At 40.2% G+C, this 20,410-nt stretch overlaps 3 protein-coding genes across 4 annotated transcripts in view; 2 read left to right on the top strand and 1 right to left on the bottom strand.

Annotated features, from left to right (window-relative positions):
* syn2b (synapsin IIb) overlaps positions 1-13,572 on the top strand; it is a 101,818-nt gene extending 88,246 nt beyond the window's left edge. The window contains exons 9-13 of the mRNA XM_034675780.1: positions 238-340; positions 7,677-7,853; positions 8,114-8,180; positions 10,711-11,611; positions 12,395-13,572. Coding sequence (XP_034531671.1) covers positions 238-340; positions 7,677-7,853; positions 8,114-8,180; positions 10,711-11,611; positions 12,395-12,557 — 1,411 coding nt within the window. The 3' untranslated portion in view covers positions 12,558-13,572. The remainder of the gene's footprint in view (positions 1-237; positions 341-7,676; positions 7,854-8,113; positions 8,181-10,710; positions 11,612-12,394) is intronic.
* LOC117807677 (metalloproteinase inhibitor 4-like) overlaps positions 1-20,410 on the bottom strand; it is a 43,627-nt gene that overhangs the window by 15,862 nt on the left and 7,355 nt on the right. The gene's annotated exons all lie outside the window — the stretch shown is intronic.
* Positions 19,279-20,410, top strand: part of pparg (peroxisome proliferator-activated receptor gamma) — a 38,436-nt gene continuing 37,304 nt past the window's right edge. The window contains exon 1 of one of the 2 annotated variants that reach the window (XM_034676085.1): positions 19,279-19,519. Coding sequence is in view for 1 of the 2 variants with exons in the window: in XM_034676021.1 (XP_034531912.1) it covers positions 19,945-19,996 (52 nt within the window). In the remaining variant the exon portion in view is untranslated. Of the gene's footprint in view, positions 19,520-19,917; positions 19,997-20,410 lie in introns of those variants that run through there. The other variant, XM_034676021.1, reaches the window with a different exon arrangement.

The following is a 20,410-nucleotide window of genomic DNA, read 5'->3' as shown; positions in this document are numbered from 1 at the left end:
AGTGCTTCATATGTCATTATTTGTTTGTTTATTAAAGTGTAAGAAAAAAACCTTTCCTCACCTTCCTGCAAGATGGTTTTTAAGCAGGAGAGTTTCCATTCTCCAGTTGTTTTCATACAAAAATGTTGAAAACTTGTAACTCTTCTTGACCCACCGGAAGTGCTGACTTTAAAACTGTTCTTTCAGCGTGCAGACTGTGACTCTTTGTAGGCTCAATCCATCTCCTCTCTGTGACAGGTATAAGCTGTGGGTCGATGCCTGCTCGGAGATCTTTGGAGGGCTGGATATTTGTGCTGTCAAAGCCATCTGTGGCAAGGATGGTAATGACTACATAACTGAGGTGAGATGGAAACATAAAACTCAAAATAGATCCTGAGATCAACTAAATATATGACATAATGCCTTCAAGGCAGGTCAAACAACACAACAGCAACTCATATTTAGAGGTGCTACATTATTACTGAAAAACAGTGTTTATTGACTACTGAAAACTCCAACCGTGCTGACATCAGCCTGTGGGAGTTGTGCTTCATGAGGGTACTAATAAGGTCTGGGTCTTAAATTTAGCCTGTCTGGCCTAATTCACACAGCTGGGGCCTGGGATTGTCTGGCTGGGAATAAACTGACTGAACTTAACCTTAATACACATTATGAGTTTGATACATAACATCTGGTGGTATTTCAGAAGCAAGTAAAGCAATGCTCTATGGCATACCAGTGTCTTTGCTTATTCACTTTTTTCTATCTATGTGCCAGTTGATGTATCGTGTCAGAATGTGTTTGTGCCTGATTGGTGGATCTTTAGCTTTGACTAACTTAAACCCTGTTTTTCTGCACATTTGATGAAAGTTTGAGAGTTTTTTGTCTTAAAGGCAGGACCACAGTGTTTGTGAGCAACATTTAAATGTTGGAATGGGCCATGTTGAAATAGTACTTTACCTAAAAGACTTATGGTTTAGATAATCAATGGGTGGACTCAACCGCATTTCCCATTAAGCGACGCAGTGGGGCTGGAGACAAACCAAGGTCTCACTGGGTGAAGGGTGGGGTACACTCTGGACCGGCACCATCGTAGGGCCAACTCGTAGACACAAACAACCATTCACACACACACTCACACCTACGGACAATTTCGAGTAGCCAATTAACCTAAGAAGCACGTTTTTGGACTGTGGAGGGAAGCCAGAGAGCTCGAAGAGAACCCATGCATGCACAGGAAGAACATGCAAACTCCACAAAGAAAGTCTCTTGCCCAGCCAGGGGTTCGAGCCAGGAATCTTCTTGGTGCGAGGCTAACAATTGCACCATTAGGCATCCAGTCTAATTGAGTCTCAGAACATAAAGTTGCTCAACTCTGTTCCCATTATTACTAGCAAAAAAGGCAATTTTCAAATCCAAATGGGAGGTAACAGAATATGATGATGGAAAGATTGCAAACATTGCACTTTTCATAGGGGTAGCTGATATGAAACTTAAGTTCTGGCCTGTGGCATTGAAAAGGCAGGTCTCAAATGCAAACATGGAAAACCAGCTTGTAGAGTTTAGAGCTGAAAAGAAAGGCTATAGGTGGACCACCAGTCTCATTGCCCAAGGTTGTAGCATGGAGCTGAAGTGAGTGTTCTATAGCGAGGAGGTGACCTGGGGCAGTAAAGAAACAGGAAAATCTTTTCAGGGGGGCATGACTGTGGAGGCAGGGGAAAACAAAGAAAAAACAGGCTTTTGATGAGGAAACACCTAGTTCGAAAAAGAGACAGGCTTTTGTAAGACGTGAAAAGCCTCAAACAATAAGATTCTTACTCAGACTGTGAGAGAGGATTGTTCTTGTATGAAGGGCCTCAGGCAAGGAAACAGGTCAAAGCTCAAATAGTGAGGCTGGCTCAGAATCAGGCAGACAGACCATGAACTTCACAAAGAGAAGAAGAGTTCAGACCCAGACAGACAGGTAAAGAACTGAATTGCATCCAGATTCAGCAGAGTCTGGTTCAGGCTGGGAAGAGGAGACTGATTTAGGCTGAGATGGAGATACATTGTAGACTTCAAATTAAGAGATCAATTGAGGTTGAGACAAAAATGAAGAAACAGACTCTCATACAGGAACAGGGACTTAAAGAGTGGAGCGTTGGACTTAGTAGATTAATACATGGATTTATGACCATAGAGATTCAGTAGTGCTGACAGGCCAGGTAGATGAGTGCGAGGAAGTGAGATGACTACAGAGCTGCCCCTGGGACCAATGCAAATACACTTTCACCCAGGTTTCCTGAGTTGATATCAACCCAAAAGCATGGAAAAACTACGCATGATCCTTTCCTGAGACTCAGGTTGGCTCTCTTAGATTTAAGCCTGCAAGTAGATAGGGGTTTCTTAGGTCACCAATTGAAGGTTCACCAGTTCAACCTGGCTACACCAGTCTATATTAAGTCTCCTTGGGCTAAATACTCAACCCTATTCCAACCATGGCCTCCTCCATCAGTGTGTGAATATGTGTGTGAATGGGGTGAAAGTGGCAGGTAAGGGAAGAACTTTAAGTGGTTGGAAGTAAAAAGGCTGTATACAGCAATCCAGGAGGCCTTTTGAAAGGCAAGCAGAAAACTATCCAGGGGCTAAAACGCCACCAGACTAGAAGGCCACAAAGCAAGTAAAAGGCCAGGCTACAGGATGTAAGCAATAAGCCAGTCAAGGAAAGCTCTGAAGGTAACCAGGCAGGGCTCAAAAGAAACCTGAGAAACATTTGGAAAAACTAATTGGGCCACAGGATTGAGCTGTTGAGTGGCCAACATTTCTGCCAGCTTGAGGGGGCAACTTGAAGAGCCGGGGTTTGTAGGACACAAGCTTGAGTGGTCTGGAGAGAGCTGCTTCTCCTGGGATGCATTTTGGCTTTAAGTACACAGTCACTCAATGGTATAGGTTGACACAGCCCCATCAATTGCTGAGGAAGCTGGGTCAACTGAGGTGATTTTTGTCAAAATTCTGGTGGCTGGGAATGAGGTGCACGACTTAAATGTAAACAGATACACTGCTGCTGAGGGCGAGAGACTGGTTGCTGTCTTGCAGTTGGTGATGAGCTATCAGAGCATCAAACCAGTCAAACAAACTCTGTGTTTCTGAGGCAGGAGAGCCAGTGGTTAAACAAGTTCAAAACAAACAGAATACTTAGCAGGAAAGTACTGTATAACTTGAAAGGTGGGGCAACTTGCCAACACAGATGACTTGGCAGAAACAGGTGGTATTTAACTGAGGTTATATAGGGTAAACAGGAAACACGGGTTGCTCAGATAACTGGTAGCAGCACATGGGGTGAGGCATGATGAAGTTTGGACAACTGTGATTGCTCAAGGCGGGTAGAGAGTGTGAGACTGTATAGGGAAATGATGAAGGAGCCACAATGACACCAACACCCAATCATTGTGGTGTCCAAAAATGATGATGATACTTTGAAACTGCCAGACTGTCAAAATGAAAGGGTCTGTTTGGGTTAAGGAGGTTTAGAAACAGAAGGGGGGAAACTTATAAGCTATGTCTAACCATGAGCAGTTTTCAACAGTTCAGTGTTTTTGTTTTTGCAGTGTCACAGTAAAAGTGTGATGTTGATATCCATTTAAATGGTTGTAAATTGCTACTTTTACATGTATTTAGCATTTCGGTTACTGGAACTGAAGATGAATACAACAATTTACACAGAAAAAGTTCATTTACTGTGTGTCTGATTGTTGAGTGTGTGTACGAGTGTTTGAGAGTTGACCAATTTTCCCCCTGTTCTTAGCAATTTATCGTAATTTATATTTCACTATTTTGCCCTCACGTGTTTAGAGGGAAACGCAAAATAGTTCAAAATGGCACCAAATTACATGCACCATAAAGGATTTCCAAACATTGACAATAATACACATAAAATAAGGGATAATTCATGGTGTATGGGTAGCAATTCTGATGGGGTGAGACTGGATGGTAGGACTATCATGGCTTTGGATTCTAATCTGCCTTCTAGCAGCACAATAGAATGCCTTTATTGTCATTGCAACAAGTACAACGAAATTGAAAGGTGCAGTCCTCATTAGGTGCCAAAAACAATGCATCTAACGACGGAGCAACCAGCTGCAGCATCCATGCGCGCAGCCATCTTTGATCAAGAAATTTCAACAAGAATATATAGAAAAGAAATGTTCATCAAAGATGACAGCTTGGCCATAATTCTCCTGTCAGCCTCCACCTCCACAGGGTCCAGGACTGAACTAAGTGGTGATAAGTGATGAGGGGGTTGGGGGGAAGGGGGTGAGCTAGGATCCCAGTGTGTCAGTGTGCCAGTTCCCCCGGCAGTCTAGGCCTATAGCAGCATGACAAAAGCTGGTCCAAGCCTGATCCAGCTCTAACTATAAGCTTTGTCAAAAAGGAAAGTTTTAAGCCTACTCTTAAAAGTGGAGAGGGTGTCTGCCTCCCGGACCCTGACTGGTAGATGATTCCAAAGGAGAGGGGCCTGATAACTGAAGGTTCTACCTCCCATACTACTTTTAGAGATTTTAGGTACAACTAGCAAGCCTGCATGTTGGGAGCGTAGAGTTCTAGAGGGGTAATAGGGCACTATGAGCTCTTTAAGATGCGCGGGTGCCTGATTTTTAAGGGCTTTTAAGGGCTTTGTAGGTTAAAAGAAGGATTTTAAATTCTACTAGCACTGGAGAAATGTGCTCCCTCTTCTTAGTTCTAGTCAATACTCGAGCTGCGGCGTTTTGAACTAGCTGAAGAATCTTTAGAGACTTATTGGGGCAGCCTGATAAGAGGGAGTTACAGTAATCTAACCTGGAGGTAACAAATGCATGGACTAGTTTTTCTGCGTCGCTCTGAGATAGGAAGTGTCTAATTTTAGAAATATTGCGCAAGTGAAAATAGGCTGACCTTGAGATTTACTGAATTTGGGAGTTGAAGGATAATCTTGATCAAATAGGACTCTTAGATTCTTAGCCGAGGTGCTGGATGCCAGACTAATGCCGTCTAAGGTACTTATATTATTAGAAAAAGTCTCTCTGAGGTGCTTGGGGCCAATAACAATCACTTCAGTTTTTCCTGAGTTTAGCAGTAAGAAATTTCTGGTCATCCAGGTCTTTATGTCTTTTAGACAAGCTACTAATTTAGATAACTGATTGGTTTCTTCTAGCTTCACTGATAGATAGAGCTGAGTGTCATCAGCATAACAATGAAAATTAATAGAGTGCTTCCTCATGATGTTACCTAGAGGAAGCATATATAAGGTGAAAAGAATTGGTCCTAGCACTGATCCTTGTGGAACTCCCTGACTAACCCTGGTCTGCACTGAGGACTTTTCATTAACGTGAACAAATTGAGATCGATCTGTTAAGTACGATTTAAACCAAGCTAACGCAGTTCCTGTAATGCCAATTAGTTGCTCTAATCTCTGTAGCAGGATTTGATGGTCAATCGTATCGAATGCAGCGCTAAGATCTAATAAAACAAGTACGGAAAGAAGACCACTGTCTGAGGCCATTAGTAGATCATTGGTTACTTTTAACAGTGCAGTCTCTGTGCTATGGTGGGCTCTAAACCCCGACTGAAAGTCCTCAAACAAACTGTTGCTCTTAAGAAAGTCCCAGAGCTGAACTGACACCACTTTCTCCAGGATTTTAGAGATAAAAGGGGAGGTTAGATATCAGTCTATAGTTAGATAAGGAGCCTGAATCAAGAGTGGGCTTTTTAAGGAGAGGTTTAATTACAGCTACTTTAAATGATTGAGGTACATAGCCTGTCAGTAAAGACATATTAATCATACTTAGTGAAGAACTGCTAACTAGTGGAATTACTTCTTTTAGCAGCTTAGTTGGGATTGGGTCTAAAAGACAGGTCGATGGTTTAGCTGAAGAAACTGTTGAAACCAGTTCAGGAAGGTCAATGGGTGAAAAACAGTCTAGGTATACATCTGGCTTTAACGCCGTTTCAATGATCCCGCTGTTGGTAAAGGGTCCTACACTAGTTAAAGGTAAGAGGTTACTAATTTGATCTCTAATCTTTAAGATTTTATCATTAAAGAAGCTCATAAAGTCATCGCTGCTGAGGGCTAAAGGAATACATGGCTCAGTGGAACTATGACTGTCTGTCAGCCTGGCTACAGTGCTGAAGAGGAACCTAGGGTTGTTTTTATTCTCTTCTATTAGAGAGGAGTAATAGGCAGGTCGAGCATGCTGCAGGGCCTTCCTATATTTATTAAGACTATCCTTCCAAAGTGAGCAGGTTTCAGTTGTTTTATTGGAGCGCCATAATCTTTCTAGTTTTCTAGAGTTTTGTTTGAGTTCACGGGTTTGAGCATTATTCCACGGAGCTAGCCTCTGTCGTCTAATAGTCTTCTGTTTAAGAGGAGCGATTAGGTCTAGGGTAACCTGCAGAGAACCTGTAGTATCATCTACAAACTGATCTAGCTGAGAGGAACTGGAGCTAGTATACAAGCTTTGAGCTAAGGTTGGACGAAATACTGAGTTTAACGCAGCAGGGATAGCCTCTTTGAACTTAGCTATGGCACTATCAGACAAATTCCTGGTTATTACGTTTTTATTACCTTGAGTAGAACCTACTAGGAGGAAATCAAACGTTACTAAACAGTGATCTGATAAAAGCGGATTTTGTGGGAAGACTAATAAGTCCTCAATTTCAAGACCATAAGCCAGAACAAGATCGAGGGTGTGATTGAAACAGTGAGTAGGTTTGTTAACAACCTGTGAGAAGCCAATTGAGTCCAGCGGGGACATAAACGCAATGCTAAGGCTGTCATTATCAACGTCTACATGAATATTAAAGTCACCTACAATGACTATTTATCTGAGCTGAGGACTAAATTAGATAAAAACTCTGAAAATTCAGTTAAAAATTCAGAGTACGGGCCAGGAGGGCGGTAAATTATAACGAATAAGATTGGTCGCACTGTTTTAGAAACTGGATTGGGAAAGCTGAGAACTAGGCCTTCAAAGGAGCAACAGCCCAGTTTGGGTCTAGGGTTAATCTGAAAACTAGAATTGAAAATAGCTGCCACTCCACCACCTCGGCCAGTTACTCAAGGGTTTCGAGCATTAAGGTGACTAGGAGGAGTGGCTTCATTTAAACTAAGGTATTCATTCTCACCCAGCCAGGTTTCAGTTAGTGAGAATATATCAAAGAGATTATCTGATATAATCTCGTTTATTAAAACAGCTTTAGCAGACAGTGATCTAACATTCAGTAAACCACATTTAATTTTAATGTTATTCTGTTCAGCTGCATTCGAGGTTCTAATTTTAATCAGATTGTTTTGATTTACTCCTTTGATGTTTGGATTGTTTAACAAGAAGGGTCTCAGTCGGGGGACAGACACAGTCTCTATATGATATAAACAGTGGCTGGGTGACGGCCCCAAAGGCTATGAGCTATGAGCTAATGGCTACGCTAAGCTACGAGCTAGGCTACGAGTACACAAATCACCACTAAAGAGCTTTACTGGTCAAATAAAAGAGAGAGGGGGTGCTTGGTTAGGACTAACTTACGGCAGTGGAAGGGTAAGAAAATGTGAATTACAAGAAACAGACATCCATCATAGTTTTCCAATCTTGAATTTGTTATCCAGAACGGACCTAAAATCACTTTTACAATTAAAAATAAATCACACCTTATCTAAAGCTTTGTCTGTGCTCTTCTTTGTCCAGGTTGTGGGTTCATCTATGCAGTTGATTGGTGATCACCAGACGGAGGATCGCCAGCTCATCTCAGATGTGGTGCTTGCTAAGATGAACCAGGCACTGTCTGCCCGGTCATCTAGTATTTCCCGCTCACCTGCTCGCTCCCCTCAAGGCCAGAGGGCGACTACTGTACAGCCTCAACAGGTAGAGGCTGCATGACATAAAATACATATTTCATGAAACTGAACTGTTTGTAACGGATGATCTCAAATAAGATGTAACAATTACTTAACATTGCTGTAATTCTACTTGTAACTTAAGTTGTGAGTCTAAATATCAGCAGAGAAATCACTTCACTGTAACCTTTCACAGTTGACTTGAGTTTTTTGTTTAACTCTCTTTCCTTCTCTCTCTCTCTTTTGTTTTTCTGTCTGTCTTTCTCTCACCCCCTCACTCTCTCTCAGAGTGCTGCCCTGAAGGAAGGAGTGGCAGATCCAAACAGGACCTCGGGCCAGCGTCCTCAACCTCAAGGTTGTCCAAACACTTCTCTCCATTGTAATACAAGTGCTGCCATCATAGGGCCAAAACATGTCTAGAGAAGCCAAAAAATCAGTCTTGGGGCAGTTTCTCAGAAATCTCTGGAGAATTTTTGTTAAAGAAGGATAAGGTGCAACAACGTTTCTGTCAAAAAATTACCCCCCATCAAGGAAAAAGACTCTTTGAAACAGTTGTCGTTTGTCAGTTGACAAGGATGATTTGCATTTGAAAAACAGGGGAATGAACTCAAGAACTAAGATATACACAGCTCAGCTAATCATAAGCTCTCAGTGTGCTGGTAGGGTGATTTTGTTTCACCAGTGTATTTCACAGGTATCATGGCTACATATGGTTTTAACAAAGGTCATTACTGTAGTACTCTTGGTCCAAGAAAAGTCTTTCTCAGTCTTGTCCCTGATAAAAGTATGACTCTTTCATCACATTAACATGCGGAATGTACAGTAAAGTGCATTTACATTTCCTGTTAAGTTTAACTGTCAGCGAAGTCGTCTTCGTGCTCAGGAGGTGTTCAAACTAAACGTGCCTACTTCAAGCAGTGTTAAAACAATGCTGATTAAAAAAGGCATTATTTTTGAGATTGTTATGTGTGTGTATGTGTGGGTTTGCATGTTTGTTTATAGTCTTAAATTATTTTCTTATTATTTTTGCATGGATGTGAAAAATTGTGGTACATGTGTCATGTGTTAAATGTTGTTGTTTGAGGGAGGCCATCACATTCAACTTTTAAAGATTTGAAAGAGTTTCACAAGTGCCCACCATGTTGAGGTGTTTTGAAGTCCAAACATGACCAATTTTGCCTCTTCAAGACGAAAGCACTGTTACTTCTGATCGGACAATGGCAGAAATGAGCCTATTTGTAGATGGATGATCTGTGTATTTTGTATGCATTTTTAAAGGTTAAGTAAGATCATTTCTAAAATGTATGGTTCATGATCACTCTACAAGTTTAAATCAGTTACGTACTGTTGAACTGTTCCTCTCTTTATCTCCTGTACCTTTTAAAAGTGAAAATAAGTATTCTATAATAAAGAAATAAGCTCTGTTTAGTGATTTTTCAACAGTCAGAGCAACAAAGCCCCATTTATAAGACCTGCCTGTTTGTGAATAACTGCTTGGGGTTGTGTTTTGTTGTGAATTAACTGTAATTGTTCTGTGTTGAAATACCTGAGACAAGACAAAGGGGCTTTATACGGTACACAATACATGTTTTCTTGGCAATTATTTAACTTGAATACGTGATTCTTGGAAAGTTTTGATAAAAAGAAGCTTCTTTTTCTTTTTCTGCATGACTGTTTGTTATTTGCTTGGATCTGACCACTGAAGAAAAAAAAAAACGTAGTTGTGTTTGATTAAAAAAGTAGATTTAGTTTTGCACAAGCATGGGTAAAAAGCTTTACCAGACTTGTGTGGCTTAAATGTCATGTCAGATGATGCTGTCACCCAAACTGATCTGATAGCATCTGATGAATTATTTGGTATGCATGCACATTTAATTAAAATGATTGAGTAATTTAAGGTTAGTATCCAAGCAAATCTTTATATATCACCTCGTACAATTTTTGTTCCTACAAATGTTTTTTTCTTTGGTTTTTATGTGCTGTGAGTCCCAAGCAACCTTTTGGATGCTTTATGACAAACTGATAAAACGTAAGACTCGTGGCAATTTAGCTGCCTTACAGTAATGAGGATGTCTGGGATGAATTTCCATAGGGGGTTTGTGATGGTCATATGAAAGGTACCATGAGGGTATCATGTACAAAAACAAATCATCAAAAGGAAAACAAATTCAATTCTATTGTTTACAGTGACCATGTATAGCTAAACACTGCCCACTGTCTGTGAATACACTTTTTCAGAGGGAATCTTAACATTTAATTTGAATACCCAACTGTAATCCAGTATCATTGAAAGTAAATGATCTACCACTGGAAACTCATCCCTGCCAAGTCACTTTATTTTGTGCTGCATGGGTTACATGACTGCCTTTGATGACTGAGTTGTTTTATGCCCGTATTCTTTTCATGTCTTTGTTCTTTACTTTATTTCTACCCTATATTTCCTTTCCTCTCATTGTCTTGATTTATGGTCACATGAGCTGTGGTGCATTAGAGAAACTACCTCTTAGCATGAAAAGCTAGTAATCTCACCAACTGTTAAGCATTGATCTGCTGCCCCCTGCTGGTAACTGCGATGTAAACATTCACAGCCTGCTTTGCCCCCAGTCTGTACTTGAGAGATGGGTTGTTGAATAATACCAAGAGGTTCTTATGTGAATGGGCATGTCAAGCTCATTATCTGTATTATGTTCTGCATTGGTCTTGGTTTAGTGTAACAGGTGCCTCCATTCTAAGTGCTGCACTAAAATGAAAGGTGCTAGATCTGAGATTATGATTTTGTATTCATTTTCTTTAATTACCATTTTGCTTTTTTTGCCTTTCACATCTTTCTATGTTACCAAGCCATGGAGCTAAATCTAAAATTTCTCTTATCTCGATCTTTTTAGGTGCACCACTGAAGTCGCAGAGTGTAGGGCAAGCATCAGAGTCAGCTAAGAGAGCATCTGACCCAGTACCAAAGCCAAGCCAGGCCCAGAAACCTGGTCCAGGTCCAGGTCCAGGTCCAGGTCCAGGTCCAGCTCAGAAACCGGCTCAAGCTCAGAAGCCAGGCCCAGTCCAGAGGACCGGTTCAGTCACAAAGCCTCCAGTGCCGAGGCCTCCTCCTATGACGAGAGCCCCGTCTGTTACAAAGCCACCGCCGGGTTCTGCTTCCACCACAGCCCCAGCCAAAGCCTCGCCAACATCCCCAGCTAAAACATCCCCAGCTAAAACAGCAGCAGCCACAGCAGCTCCAGGCTCTCCCCCAACAAAAGCAGCAGCAGCAGCAGCAGCCTCAGCTGCAGCTCCAGGCTCCCCTGCAGCCCCGGCTCCAGCTCCAGTCTCAGCCTCTCCTCCAATCTCAGCTCCCACCACAGAGCAGCCCAAGCCCCAGCCTCAGGGTTCCCCATCCCCAGCTCCTGGCAAACCAAAAGAGCTGCCCCCCAAACCCACACCACCTGCGAAGCCCATCCCACCCGTGCGCAGAAATTCAAAGCCTCTGCTCCAGCCAAAACCGCAAACCCCACCCCCTCCCAAGGCTTCACCCAAACCCCAGCCAGCTGCCCAAGCCCCAGCAACCACCCAGGCCTCAGATACTGCCTCAGCCCCTACCCCAACACAGGTTCAGTCCCCAGCCAAAGCCAGCCAGTCCCCGCCAAGTGTCCAGTCCCCAGCTAAGCCTCAGCCTCAGGCTGAGCCTCCCTCACCTTCCCAAAACCCAGAGCCAGTCTCGGGTGAAGCAGCTGCGGCCCCTGAAGAGGGTGACGCCCCTGTTGAAGACCAACCAACCAAGACCCATCCTCTGCTGAAGTAAGAGCTGAATTATCAACAGATAGTTGATAATGTAAAGACATGCATTTCAACAGGCTGTCACCAAATTAAATATCAAATCAATAATTTTTGTTTTGTCTATTCTTAATGTCATAAATGTAATTGGATTTTAATCAATACTAATTGTGTTTTTTTAAATGTGTTTAAGTGTGTCAGTGCAGATCTCAAACTGGTGAAAGTATTAGCTGTTGGTATAACACTCTGTTTTTACCCCCCTCATTAATTCATCATCCATTAAAACACACTAGATTGTAGTTGTAAGGAGATATACATTATTTAAAGTGTTGTTGTGTATTCAACTAGTGAAGCAACCATATAAGTGTGTAGTCATAAAAAAGATCATCAATCAAAATTAAATATTACATATTGCAGTTTAGTTATACATTTAATAATTCATTAATATGAAATATGTTTTCATTGGTAGTCAGAATACATTAGTAAGCACTAAAGAATGTCTTTATATTTGCTTATAACTACATTATAATTTTCCAAAATCAATTAAATATGTTTTCACACATTAACATAATAAATATGGGGATTAAAGTGTAATGTAAATATATGGAATGTTTTGAAAGGTCAATATATATTGTGTTTGTGAAATATCGGCCCACTCACACATTTCCCTGTTTGTCTTCCTTACTCTTCCCTCTAATTTAATTTATTAATATTCTTATATTCCCTTTCCCTTGCCCTTATTCCTTCCTGCCAACCATCCTTCATTCCCGCTCCTCCTCTCTTTTTTTCCCCCTCTTCCCTTCTTAGTAAATCCCAGTCCTTGACCAATGCCTTCAACGCCTTCAGCGACTCCTCTTTCTTCCGTGGCGTGTCAAGCTCCGGTGGTGAGGGCGGCGGCGTCCAAGAAGAGGCTAAGGCTGAGACCATTCGCAATCTCCGAAAGTCCTTCGCCAGCCTCTTCTCTGACTAGACAGCCGAACCGTAGTTGGCCCCTTAATGATTCTGGCCGACTTTTACTACTGGCCAGTGATGACTTGACATAAATGTGAACCAGTCTGAGATTAAACTTTGTGTGTTAATTGTGCTGTATTCCCCACCGTCCCTGTCCCTCTGTCCTCCCTTTTCAGCTTCTCTGTGTGAGTAACAGTGAGGCCTGCTGGGTGGGATGTTCAGTGAATGATTTTGTGCCAGATTTGGACTGAAGGAGTTACGTCATTGATAAAGCCTAGAAGAGAATAGGATTATGTAATGTTTATTTTTCCCAGAGCACATTATGAGGAACACTTTCAGAAATACAAAAAGTAAAATATTTAAGACTTCAGATGGAATGTACATACAGTATATAAATATGAATATAGATATATGTATACACACAGTATATAAATAGAAGATTATAGAGCTGTGAAGGGAGATAAGCCAATATGACAATAAGAAATCCAGCAGCACTTTTCAATTAACTTTTGACAGTGACATAACTCTTTCATTCAGTGGCTGGATTCATACATTTTAAAAGTAACTTGATATTTGACATTTGATGGTTTCACACCAGTAAGTACATTTTGGTGCAAAGTATGTGAGTGGAGAAAAAACTACTACTTTAATGGTTTGTTTCTGTGTCAATCCAGCCTTTGTGTCTCTGGTCTTTGACTACTAACTACTGGGCCTGTAATTGCTGCCCCCTTTTTTTGTCTACAAACCTTGAAAATCATTGTCGTGTGAGGGAGTTTGAAATATGTGTACGTTCATCCGTGTTCAATTGTTATGCATGGCTCCTTCAAGTGGCTCGGTTTGACTTTTGGAGCAGACGGAAGCTCTATCAGTGTTGAGTTTCCCCTACGTTGCCTCTCTCTCTCTAGATGTTGTAGCCTTATTGTGAACATGTTTTCAATTCGCAGCTACATTAGTTAGCTGTGCAGACCTGGGTCGATTACACCTCGAAATTCATTCGTTTACCTCAAGCGCTGAAATTAAACCATCGACATTGAGGACTTGATTGATTGCAGTTGTTATGTTTTTGGACTATTGGGATTAGACTCGATGCACAACACTGAACAAATCAATCCTACTGGGTAAATGAATGCATTTCAAAGAGTAAAAACACTCATGTCTGTAGCTGTGACTGGTGATCTCTTATTTCACCTCTGTGTAGATTTATCAACAGTATTGTAATTTGTTGATTATTCTCATGAAAAGACATTGAGACAGTAGTGCAATAACACCTCGACATGACTGTTGAGCGCTGTCACCCTACTATTAAAATATAAATATGATCATACATACAGGATCTGTGTATCTGTTAAATACCTTATTCTTACATTCCCTTTAAGGTTCCTTTCAATAGCGACTTTCAAGGTTGCTTTTAAGTGCAGTAAGAAGATGGGTTTCAGATTGACACAGCATTATTACACTGCTGGTTTATGTGCTCAATCCTGTTTGTAATGTGGGACTGAAGTTGAGGCAGCCTGGAATGATCTCAGTCACTTGGCTGGTCATTCTCTGTTGAGTTGCTGCATTCATATGAATATGATATAAAAAAGAATCTCAACGCTTGACAACCGCATATCAACCTGTCTGCTTATCCATTGTGAATTAAAACATATTGTATTTGTATGTATGTAAGTGTTATCTCAGGAGTTTATTTTTTGTAACATATTGATTGACTGATTTATTTTTTTGAGGCTCCATATTTATGGTACAGTATATATTGTTTGTTTTGTATTGTGTTTTTATTTGTAACGCAATACTGCTTTGCATGATCTGGTGACTGAAATGTTTGTTTTTTTCTGTACAGATAAAAGTTAATAAAGATGTGGTTCCATCATTCCACTAATTCACTAAGAAAGTCTCATGTTGCCTGCTCATGTTTTAAGGACAAAGGAAGCTTTGATCAATCACGACAATTTTAGAACAGCTTTATCAGTTTATTGATCACCTCTCAGTGAAAAGTGAAAGTCTCAATTGAAGATGATATCTAGCTGCACCATGGGAAATGTAGGATGAGAGTGCTACTTTCTTGTATGGCCTACAATAATAGTTGTGGTCAGTCTTTAACAAACAAGTTTTCACAACACCCTCAATTAAATGGAAGATTTATACCAAAATGGCAGACTAGTATGTTTAAACAGTGAGAGAAACCATCATTAATTACCTTGCTTAAAAAGGGGCTGATAAATTCACAGTAGGTTGCAAGAATCCATAAAAACCTCATCTGACGATTTTAACAGAAATCCTATGACAATGAATCACCCATGCTTGATCTCTGATGAACACAGGTAACAAAGAGAAACAAGCAGCCTTGTTTTAGGTTGTTTTTTTCTGTGTTCTTGATTTAAGATACATCAGCAGGGCAGAGACAAGTGATTTTGTGCTCCACATGTTTTTTTCTGTTTGAGCTGGCCTAACATATTAGAAGTGAATTTCATTGAAATTTTAAATAAAGGAGGTCGCCAGTAGGCCTAGTGGTTCAAACATACACCGCAAAAACAGAGGCTATAGTTCCTGGCTATAGTCGCTGGTTCGACTCCAGCCACGACCTTTGCTGCATATCCTTCTTTTTCTTACTAACCATTTCTGACCAAATAACAGCCAATGTAACATGCCAGCTACTCTTCAACTGACCACAAATCAGTCCATCTATTGTTACACCAAACACCCACAAAAGCCAATTCAGACCCTGGATCATTAAGTACAATTAAATCATCTTAACTGTTCAATAATGTCAACAAGTCACTAAACAGAAGTTGCAAGTGTGTCAGACACTCAAATGAGCTGTACAGTCTTGTTCTCCTGACAAAGACGGTTGCAAAACCCACACTAAGCCAGCAGATGGTACTATATACATGTGGATAATTGATCTAAGTGAGCACATTTCACATCTGTCAACATTTGCATTTAGGGAAGTTTAGAGTCCATAGTATGTTGGCAAGCGTTTCAGCAAGCTGTGAAATCTGTTTTTGGAGTTGCTTTTATATTTTTTCTCATACATCAGTGCATATCTGGTGCCACATGCTTTATTGACTGAGACCTTTGGAGCTTGTTTTGACAGTAAGATACATATTTATTACTCTTGAACATATATATCTGTTATCAATATTATCTGATATTTATCATTATTTCAATTGGCAGTAGTTGATAGAGAGGGCTATAAATTAGCATCAGTGGAGATAATAATTGATATTGTGCTGACACTGCCTTTGTCATAACTACAATTCACATCACTTCAACTCACGAGGATAATACAACTACAACATGCACAAGCACAACAGCTTTTTTTTCTTTGAGTAGGCAGACAGTAAAGAGAAAAAAAAAGGAAGGTAATCCTCAAGTCATTTTATAACAACTTCTCTAAAGCACCGTCGTACCAACATAAGTGCAACAAAGACAGAGGAAACTTTACTGTGGGTTCCTGGTCCACAGGACGAGCAGTCAGTGGAAATCTGTGGGAAATCTTCATTACATTGCTCAGGGACATGATCGTGGGCGGTTAACAAATCAAAGCAGGCCTACACTAGCCAAACTGTGTTATTCTTGTTGCTCATGCTAATCTGTTGGGGCCAGACCATGAGCGAGAGTTGGGATGAAAGGATAAACACTAACTACATTGGTTTAACTTTATGATACCTAAATGAAGTTCTTAAATCAAGTATGTTTGAGGTTTCAGGGGGAACTGAGCATTTTTGGATGATATTCTGGTGTCATGTATCAACCCTAGAAGCTGACTAGAGGATCAATTTCAACTTCTTGCTCCCTTCCTAGGCCTCAAAAATGGCACATCAGTTCCACTCTATAATAATTATGGTTTCATTACAGTGTAGGAGTGTTGTAAAGATACAAAAGCACTTTGGTGAGGAAAATTTTCAGACGCAAGAGCTCTTGTCACAAGAGACCACACTGTACAAACAATCAAAAGATATTGCTTCGTTCTGTTTGTGGCAGCACGACTCTCCGGGGCACCATTTTTTTGGTCCTGCACAAGAATTTGTACATGGGGAGGATTTTTTTTTGCATAAGAGAGCGAGAAAATGTGGGTGTATGTAAGTCTGTAAATACTGCCAAGTGTGTCAGCTGTCTTTATTCACAGTATCGATTTATAATAGATCAAAGTGAGCTGAAACAAGCTGACTGCTGCACAGTTAAAGTAAGTGCACTTACATTTGGCTACATTTTCATGTATGATTGTTATGTTTTGTTTCTTAACAAATAAGATGAAAAAATTCAACAACAACAACTTTGCACTGATTTCTAAAGAGCATCGCTGTTAACTAATATTTCACCTTTTCTAAATTTTCTTTGCCTGAAGAAATACTATAGTTCAAAAAGGGAAGTCTCAAGTTTCTGCGAAGAATCAGTGTATCAATGTGTTCATTGCAAGTTAAATGACACATTCACTTCTGGAAAGCAGAACCAGGGCCATAGCAATGTACGTGATTTGGTTGTCTGTCTTGGTGGGACCATGGAGACTGGTGTGTTTCTATTGGCTAACATTATTTGGTGCCATTTCATTAAATTGAACTGTCACACCAAATAGCTTTTTTATTGACATCTTGTATTTGAAAAAGGAAGAAAACTTCAGCATATCATCAAACTACATATTTTATTTCCTTGATTAAGAGACCCCAAGCAAGGGAAATGACCAACTCTACTTTCATTTGACTGGTTAACTGAATATTGGAGTCTTTTTGTATCCATAGAGTTGTATGACTGGGGATCAGACCGGAGGTCAGTGTCTGGTCAAGTGACCAAAACAGGAACATTATTTCTTCATGGACTGAACTTCTTTTGTGTGGAAAATGTTTCTTAACTGGTCTGCTCTGTCTCCTGATGTGAGTCTACTGGAAGTTTAACCCCAAATCTTACCAGACCTGTATTTTTGTCAGATAAATCTGTCAGCATGACTCATGTGATATCACATCTCAGTTTAAACGACTTTCCTGTATCATCTCTAATGAACACAGGAAAGGTGACACGATAGGGTCAAATGTGAAGCAATTATATCCCTGATTTTACAAAAACATTTTCTAATCTCAAGTAAATGAAAATATTACAATAAAATATCTAGCATAGTATTATAGCTAGGTGTGATTTCAGGATATGTGTGTTACTGCTGGTTTCTGAGCTGCAGTAAGAATAATTAGCATGTTGATTTCAGTGTCTTGTTATGAGTGAAAAAAAGAGGGAGATCTAATTTAGGAGTAGGTTGTGGTCTTCAAGCCTTCAGCTGTAGTCATTCACACCTGAAAGCAAGCTTCTTTGTCAATTTATACGCGATGTTTTTATTTATTTCAGACCTACTAAGCCAATAACATAATTATTGAAGCATTAATAATTGTCCTAAGCAAAAAAAAGTGTTGGCAATTCTGTAACAACCTCAAGATTTGTTATAAACTCCCTAATTGCAAAGTAACATCAGTTTGCTTTTGGCAAGTAGGGTAAAATGGCTGAGATACTATGGAGATGTTCATTAGATAGCATAGCCAAAACTAAGCTAACTGAGAGCATATTAGCCTACTGGAAATAGTGGACACAGCTACCTTAGTTTCTTATACATTACAGCAAATACTGCAGATAAACAAATAAACAAATATGGCAGAACAATTAATGTTGTATTTTTTATAAAAGAAGTAAACAGAAGATAAAATTTGCAGAAATCTGGTAAAACTGCAATAGCCTTTTTTTTCAGGACTTAAAAACATTAAAAGCCTAGTATGTGAAGGTCTCTGTGTTCTAGTATGCAGATTTTGTGTAGCTTAAGACTGAAACGAGAAAGCTTAAAAGCTTTCCTCGCTCAACTTTTTCCACTTTTTCCACTTTTTCTTAGCTTATCGAAATGCTGATGTTTGTGTCCAGCTAGATTTTTCCTAACCATAACTAGAATTATACTTTAACCAGGGCCGGCCCGCGGCATAGGTAGTATAGGCAAATGCTAGGGGCTCCGGCCGTCCAGAGGGGGCGCCCCTTGAATATAATAGGAAAAATAATATTATTTTATCTGATATAATATGGGGTTAAATTGCGGTGTGATGCCAGTATACATTTAAAATATTGTGATTCACTTTTGTTTAAAAAAAATAAAAAATGGTTTGCAAAGCAGTTTTTGAAGTCTTCAAGTGTTCACGATTTACTTGTTTTTTTGTTAGATAGAAAATGTAGGCTAGGCTTAAATAAGCATTTTGCTTCTGCCTTTTCAGTCATTACTTAATATATGACTGTTGATTTGTTGAAAGTGCCTACTGTGAAAATTATTGTTATATAATGACTGAATAAATTCTACTACTATTACATTATGTATTTTATAATTGTATATATTTTTTCCTGCTAATTATCAGTGTTGAAAGAACATTTTATTTGTGCTCTTTGAGTGGTAATTTTCCTTTTAAAAAGAAGAAAACATGTAAAACATAAAGCTGTATGTCAGTTGTCTTTAAGTGTATATGTGATGTGATTGTTGGTGGAGTTGGTTACAATACACCAGTTGAAGTCTTATAGGGCACCAAGTCAGGGCCGGCTCTGACTTTAACTAATTAAAGATTAATACACAAAATGATACATTTAAACTAGATTATTATTAAATGTGCCTCGTGTCTCAAACGACTTATATATCGCCTCCAAAAAGAGTTATGGCAACGTTTTTAACTTTGGGTATGGCTGCAGGGTAATTTGATGCCTCTGCTCTGCGTGTGTCCTCAGGTTCCCGGGCGGCTGTTGAGAGGAGGGAGGAGAGAGAGGCAGGCAGACACCGACCACAGCAGCTCAGCAACACCCGCAGCATGACCAGAAACCTCCACTGCGAAAGGACCTGACCGCTTTGACACAGAAGGCGCTCCTGTTGACTGTTGTTCCAAGCTGACAAGACATACATTTCACAGCCGAGGAGGACGACTCAACTTCAGAAAGAAAGTGGTCTCCGACTGTGAGCTTCACAACATTGATCAGGTCAGTCACCTCCGCTCGGCTCAGTGTGCCTGTCATAGTCGTTACTGCTTGATGGATGAAACGCGCATTTAAAGCCCCCTTCAAGACTATTTTTACGCGTCAATATTGAGTCTGTTTTTCAAATAGTATATTTATTTTAGTGATATCAAATAACCCCGCTTGTTTTCTGAAGAATTCCAACACTGTGAGAATTTTAACTTGTTGAAGCACACTAAGTTGGATTCATTTTCCTCCTTCTCCTGATCTTCGATAGACCAGTATGACTGCCAAGTGTTATATCTCATTGAGGTGACTACCAGTGGCGTGTGGATGGGGGGAGGCGATGGTGAAGGTGGGGGTGGGGGGTGCGGTCACAGGACTGACAACTGGCACACTGTCAGGTGTTGGTCCACAGTATGTCTGCAGGGCAACAGTGTGAGTTTGACATGCAAACACCAGGCAGAGATTTTAACCATCAAAGTGGTCACAACTGCTCAGGTGAGTAAAAGAGACCCATTGCTTGTCACAACATCAGGGTTTATTATGCTGTCCAATGTCTGAAGGGTTTAGAGTTGTGTGAATCCTTATATGTTGAAAAAAAAAAAGTGAAAAAAAAAATAATTATTAGATATTTTTACATATTAATCTTGTGTCTTTATCTTCAGTATCACGAGTGAAATGTGCAGATATTGCACAACAGTCTAGCAGCTCTGTGTTGTTGCATTGACTTGTTGCTACTCTTGGTTGTGACTCAGCAAATATGTGGACACAAGAAACATATGCGGTTATGTAGAGGCTGATAGGATCTGGCTAATATTAAATTAAGATTAAACACTTGAATGTGAAAAGAATGCACATCAAATTTCTATCCTGGGACGTCTTTCCTCATTGGTTTGTATGATCATCACCATC

This window comes from Notolabrus celidotus, chromosome 1, assembly GCF_009762535.1.
Source record: "Notolabrus celidotus isolate fNotCel1 chromosome 1, fNotCel1.pri, whole genome shotgun sequence".
Taxonomy (NCBI): Eukaryota; Metazoa; Chordata; class Actinopteri; order Labriformes; family Labridae; genus Notolabrus; species Notolabrus celidotus.
The sequence above is the reverse complement of the archived record's forward strand: the minus strand, read 5'-3'. Positions and strand labels throughout refer to the sequence as shown.